General features: G+C 35.3%; 1 protein-coding gene across 1 annotated transcript; it reads right to left on the bottom strand.

Moving 5' to 3' along the window:
• Nucleotides 1–306: 306 nt before the first annotated feature.
• Nucleotides 307–831, bottom strand: LOC108850529 (RING-H2 finger protein ATL16-like). Its single transcript, XM_018624047.1, has one exon. The coding sequence runs from the start codon at nucleotides 829–831 to the stop codon at nucleotides 307–309; it is 525 nt and encodes a 174-aa protein (XP_018479549.1).
• Between the last annotated feature and the right edge of the window lie 6,200 nt (nucleotides 832–7,031).

Below are 7,031 nucleotides of genomic sequence, written 5' to 3' on the forward strand. Positions count from 1 at the left end.
TTCAGATAATTCTTCTTATTATTGTTATTATTATTATTAATCATTTTAATTCATTTTTATTTTGGAGTTAATTTATATATTTTATTCATTAAGGATATAAATGATATTAACCACTCTAACTTTTAACGTGAGAGCTCGAATCTAAAATTTTACTTCGCAAATAATAGTATAGATAATAATATACGCGGAGTTAGGTATGTGTTAACCCTTTAGTTTACAAAAAAAAAATATTATTAAGAATAATAATAATATAATTATAGATTGAAACAAGAAAAAGTAACAAAGAAGCAAGCGGGAAATTAGGGTTCAAAATAAATAAGTTGGAGCATCTCCACCACTACTGGTGCTATTACCGCTCCATATACCCAACTCAATGATCTCATACTCCTCCTCGCCTCTAATCACGACGGTGTGCAACGCGTTCTCGGGTGAATTGTTGGGAGCAGTAATCTCATCCGCACGAACACTTGAGTCACAAGAAAACCTAGTTTGGCACAGCGAGCAACTGACATTTTTTGGGTCGACGCAATCTATATGAAACAAGTGAAAGCATTGTGGTATAACCCTCACAGTCTCATTTACGTGAAACTCATTCAAACAGGCAGAGCATTGTTCAGAGATCGTCTCTTCTCCTTCTCCGCTGGTTCTGAACTCTGGTGAGTAAAACATGAAATGGTCATCATGGTCGCTGCTTAACCGTCCAGATGAGGAGACTCCGTTAGGAATGTCGTTTCTGCGCAAACATTTGTTAACGAGAAAGTAACATGCTACAAGTAAGAGAGCTGTTGCCAAGATTCCTATCACACTGACGGCTATGATCTGAAAGTCCATGACTAAACAAACAAGCTTTCGTGTAGAATAATGAATGAATGAATATTTTTATTTTAGAGGATGTTTACATTTATAGTAAACGATAATTGATAGAAATGGAAAAAAATATTTTAGAGAATTAATTGACAAGTAATTAGAATAACTGATTTGAGTGATTTGTGTATGTTAGATCATTCTACACATATTCACATTCCTTATAGCATTCCTCAATATAATTAACTTAGTGTAAATAATTTTATTCCTTGTACATAATTTAAGGATGCAAACAGATTGGATCGATGGAACAAATAGATTGGGATTCTGTTAACCGATTATCATTTGACTTAATTTTTAAATCCGAAGTAAGCTGGATTAGAACCCATAACCGAACCTAACCCAAGATCGAAAGTTTGGGTTCGGTTAGGCATATTCATAACCGCAAGGATACAAAGAAAGTCTTCTTGACTTATTTTTGGGTTCACCCATATGGGAATCAGTTATTTCACAATTAATATTTTAAAAAAAAAGAAATATAATATTGTCGAGTTATATTATATTTTTAAAATAAAAATGTTTAAAATAAATTAAAATAGTAATATATGCAAAAAAAATATTTTTAAAAACACTTTAATTTCGTCATCAAAACACTAAACCCTAAACCCTAAACTCTAAATCCTAAATCCTCGGATAAATACTAAACCCTAAATTAAAAACATTAAATACTAAATCTTAAAAATACTAAATCATTAATCCTAAAAAGAGTTTAGGGACTACGATTAATGGTTTAGTATTTTTAAGATTTGGTATTTTAGTATTTAGTGTTTTTGATTTTAGAATTTAGGATTATCTAAATGTTTAGGGTTTATCCAAAGGTTTAGGGTTTAGGGTTTAGAGTTTAGAGTTTCGTATTTCGATGACGGCATTAAAATATCTAACTTTTTTTGCATATACTAGAGTTTAGGGTTTAGAGTTTAAGATTATCCAAAAGTTTATGGTATACCCAAGGGTTTATGGTATACCCAAGGGTTTATTTAGGATTTAGGGTTTATGGTTTAGTATTTTTTTGACGAAGTTAAATATTTTTTAGAAAATCATTTTTTGTAACTACTATTATTTTTATTTGTTTTTGTTCTATTTATTTTAAAAACATAATATAACTTGACAGTATTTTGTTTCATTTTTTAAAAGATATTAATTATGAAATACTTGATACATATTTGTTAGGTGAACCTAAATGTTCATCTTAGGGGTGAACCTAAAGGTTCATCCTAGGGGTGAACCCAAGAATTATTCTAAAATTATTGTAAAAAACAAGAGGTATTTTTTTGATTTATGTGATTATTCTAATCCTATATATATTAATTAAGAAACGATTGATTACTTTAGCAAGTGGAATATCTTATAATTTTTTTTCCAAAAATCTTATAAGATATCAATACATCAAAGATTTAGTTAGAAGCTATCGAAATCACCTTAGGACAATATAGATTGCACAATAAATCTGTTTCCTAACCCTTAACATAGTTTCTCTTCATCACGACTAACAAAAAATAATTTGAAATTTGACAATCTGAAATAATAACGTTTTTAGTCCAGTCCATCATTTTCCTTAAATGTACCTAGAATGTTTTTAATGATTAACTAAAAGGATCACATTCATATTAGAATGTGGTTTTGGTATAAAAAATGTTGCATATCCAAAATAAATATGAACCATCATCGCTTTCATTTAAAATTTTGTTACAATAAAAAATATAGGGTTGGACGAAATCTGAATCCAAAATCCGAACCAAATCCAATCTGAAAAGTAGTACTAAACTTTAACCAAAATTGGTTAGACATCCGAACGGGTTCAAATTTTGGTATTCAGAGAACCGTAACCGAATCCGATCTGAACCAAAATATTTCTGGTGTCCAAGTATATTCGAACCAGATTTGTATACTTAAATATGTTAATTATTTTTAAATTTAATATCTAAAAGAATATACAAAATATATAAGATACTTTTAGGTTGTTCAAAATCGTTGGAAATATATACAAATAAAGTACATGTTTAGAATAGTTAAACAATGCTCAAAATACCAAAAATATTTAAGATTTCTATTTATTTTATATCCAAATATTTAAGTCAACCCAATTTTTATGTTAAGTTTAAGTATCTTGGCATACATTATTAAAATTTATATGTTATATACTATTTTTTAGATTTATAGAAATTAAAACTATATATGAACTTTAATTTTTTAAAAAATTGAAATGGGTAATTAGAACCAAACCAAACCCGTAAAGATCCAAATCAAACCAAACCAAATCCGCAAAGATCCTAACTGAACATAACCAAACCGAACCCAATTATATCCAAATGTCATCTTTAATCAAATATTAAAACAGTTATAGGTAACAAAATTAATATTGTTAATAATATTTAAATACATCATAGTTAAAAAATTCACCACGGCGCATGTTATCATCTAGTGGAATACTAAAAAGGGAGGAAAATAGGAATTATATGGAAAAAAGGGAACTATATGATCTTGCAATTATTCATACATTTGTTTTTAGTACAGAAGTTCTGTTAGCGACATAAATGCATTTTTCAGTTTCAGTTGGTTTTTGATATCTTTGACAACTTTGCAATGAAACGCTAGGTCCAGCATATAGCATAGACTAGTCGATCATTCCCCAATATAAAAGAACAGTTTTCAGTTGGATTTATAATTTATCTATCAAATCAAATAATGGCCCTTTCTGATACGTTAATGACCAGAGTTAGTATGAAAGTATGGCATTAGCAAGCTAAAGCTAAGCCATTGAACCTGGTTTGGCTTAATGGTAATTACAAGGTCTTATTGGTATGATTCATGAAGTTTTATATGGTGAGAAGGTATGGGCTTATGGGTTTTGAGTTTACTGATGAATATAAATACTTTACGTTTAAAAAAAGGAAAAATTATTTATAAAAAATCCATATTTTACATTTTCAGTGTATATAATAATATTAAATTGTAAATGTGAAAAATATTAACTATGTTTACTGAATTTTGATTAGTTAAAAATCATAGAAAATAATTAAATACGAAAAATAATGTATTTATTGTCAATTTTTTTTTGTATTTTCTTAAAAAATATAAAAATTCTAGAACATACATTTTTTGAAAGGGATAAAGTATTAAGTTTGTGTTTAGATACAAAAATGGACTAAGATTAATGAGGAAGAAACCAGCCAGATTGGAGCAGAAACTGTCTTTAATTTTTTTTTTTTTTTGAACACGTACTTAATATTAAAAACTTCTCAGTCCCTAACTAGGGAGGAGATAGAGATAGAGTAAAGGTACATAGAGCAGATTTCGCAAGCTTATCTGCTGAAGAGTTCGAGAGTCTAGGAAGAAAATTAAAAGAAACAGAGTTAAAGGAGAGCGATATATGATCAATGTCCTCGATGATTCCGTGGAGATCAGCCGGAGGAAGCTGTGATTGAATTGCTGCTAGGAGCGATTGACAATCTGTTCTGAAGCAGATTTGGGTGAAGTTTTGTGAAAGTGCTGTGATGAGGGACCAGCGTAGAGCCAGAGCTTCGGCCATTCGTGGAGAGGAGACATTTTGTTCAACTCGGGTTGCCTTGAAAATTACGGTACCTTGTTTGTTCTTGAAGATACAACCAAAAGCCGCCAGATTGAGTTCATGTTTCCATGCTGCATCTGAACAACAAACTATCAACTCAGCCAGGTCGGGCACGAGGGATAGTTTATTCATTGGAGGAGACGGAGGTGTTGTTGCCAGTTGAGCCAAGTTCCATTCTCGAGCTCTGAAAATGCCTTGTGACACTGTATCCTCCGCTGAAACAATCCTCCCTTCAAAAATCAATTGATTCCTAGCCGTCCATATATACCAACAGACCCAAGGAAATAAGTCGGATTGAATCCCCACTGGAGGAAGGCAAATCGCAGTCTTAGAGGCACTAAGGGCTGTCGGGAAGTCATCGTAAGCATCAGGTTCGAATTGCATCTGAAACAGAGTAGAGGACCAAACTTTCCTTGCATATTCGCAATGGAGGAAGATATGGGCTTCTGTTTCTAGAGCTCCACAGCGGATACATGTAGTGTGTTGCAGAAGACCTCTCTGTTGTAGATTATATCCTGTGGCCAGCGCTCCCTGTGTAGCTTTCCAAAGAAAAAGTTGAATCTTTGGTGATGTACATCCTGTCCATATCAGCTTTTTCCAGTCTCTTGCCGGTTGAGCTAACTCATTAATCTGTTCATTCTCCATCGCTGTGTAGTAGCCAGACCGCGTCGAGTAGATTCCTGATCTGGACGCCAGCCACGCTACTCCATCTTTCCCACCCATCATACTCGGTTTTAACAGCAAGATCTCTTCGACTAAATTTGGGAATATCTTTTCAATAATCTCTTTGTTCCATTCTTTAGTCTCTCGAGTTAGAAGGTCTGCAACTCTAAGATCTTGATATTTCTCAGGTGGTGGCCCATATGGTCTCTTGAGAGTAGCTGTACTCAGCCAGGGGTCGTTGCAAACCCTTATTGATTCTCCATCCCCTATTACCGAACCCAGCTTAAGTACCAAGAGGTCTCTTCCTGCTAGTATACTTTTCCAACCATGCGAGCATTCTTTTGGTAATCTCACTGTTAAGAAGGAAGAGTTCCTGCAATATTTTCCTACCAGAACCCGCGATAGCAAGCTCTCCGGTTTGGTGACAATACGCCAAGCTTGCTTGGCTAGTAGAGCTGTGTTGAAAATCTGGATATCTCTAATGCCAAGACCACCCATGTCTTTCGGGGTTGTGATACGATCCCAAGAAACCCAACACATCCCTTTCTTATCCTCACATGAATCCCACCAAAATCTTGTAAGCACAGATTGGATTCGCTTACAAAGACTCACCGGCAGTTGGAAGCAAGTCATAGCATATGTTGGAACAGCTGATAGGACAGACTTTAGCATGACTAGTTTTCCTGCTGGTGATAATTGTCGAGAAGACCAACTAGCTGCCCGTTGTCGGATGCGTTCAACAATGTTGGTGAAGAGATCTTTTTTCTGTAGCCCAAAATGTTCCGGCAGACCAAGATATTTACCAACTCCACCTTCTTTCTCGATCCCGAGTTGAATGTGGACACGTTGTCGTGTCTCCTGCGGGGTTTTCGAAGAAAAGGAGATGGAAGATTTGGTGGTGTTGATCATTTGGCCAGACGCAATCTCGTACTTGTGCAGAATCCCTCCTAGCGTTGAGACACTTCCGATGTCTGTATTGAGAAAAAACATCGTGTCGTCTGCAAAAAGAAGGTGGCTTACTCTCGGGGAAGAAGTAGCCACTCTAAGTCCCGACATATGTCCACTAGCTTGCGCTTGACGGCAGAGACTCGAGAGTACCTCTCCACAAAGTATAAAGATATACGGGGAGAGGGGATCACCTTGTCGTATCCCTCGTGATGGAATCACATTGCCATGAGCCGAATCTACAAGTAGGTATGAGTAAGTTACCGACGACACACACGTCAAAATCCAACTTGTCCACACAGTATCGAAACCAAGCCGGTCAAAAACTAGTTGATGAAATCCCACTCCAAGCGATCATAGGCCTTGCTCATATCTGTTTTCACTGCCATGGAACAATTTATTTTTGCTTCTGAGATCTTAAGATAGTGCAGTAGCTCGTGTGTGATAAGAACGTTATCCGAGATAGCACGATCTGCAATGAAAGCTGACTGAGTTTCCCCGATGATACACTGCAGTACAGGCTTGAGCCTAAGGGAGAGAATCTTGGATATCAGTTTATAAGTGACGTTGCAAAGTGCAATCGGCCTGTAGTCAGAGACCCATTTTGGTCTGGAGATCTTTGGGATGAGCCTGACGTATGTATGATTCATGTTTTGTCGCAGCAATCCTGTTCTGAAGAACTCCCGGACCTCCTTGCAGATGGCGTGACCCACTGTTTCCCAGTTCGATTGGAAGAAACAAGCCGAGAAACCATCTGGACCCGGAGCTTTGTCCGGATGGATAGAGAACAGAGCTTCTCGTATTTCTGTGTCCGTCGGTTCTGCTACAAGAGCAGAATTAATTTCCGGTGTGATGCATGGCTTTATTGCCTCGTCGATGATCCTCTTCTTTTCTTCATTGGATTCGGGAAGAGAGGTTGTTTTGAAGAGCTCCCCATAATAAGTAGCAATCTGAGCTGAGATAGATTCCTCATCGTAAAAAATATTCCCTT

The sequence above is a fragment of the Raphanus sativus genome, chromosome 4 (assembly GCF_000801105.2).
Source record: "Raphanus sativus cultivar WK10039 chromosome 4, ASM80110v3, whole genome shotgun sequence".
Lineage (NCBI taxonomy): Eukaryota > Viridiplantae > Streptophyta > Magnoliopsida > Brassicales > Brassicaceae > Raphanus > Raphanus sativus.

Coding starts and splice junctions, on each gene's coding strand:
- LOC108850529 (XM_018624047.1), bottom strand. CDS start 831: ATGGACTTTCAGATCATAGCCGTCAGTGTGATAGGAATCTTGGCAACA.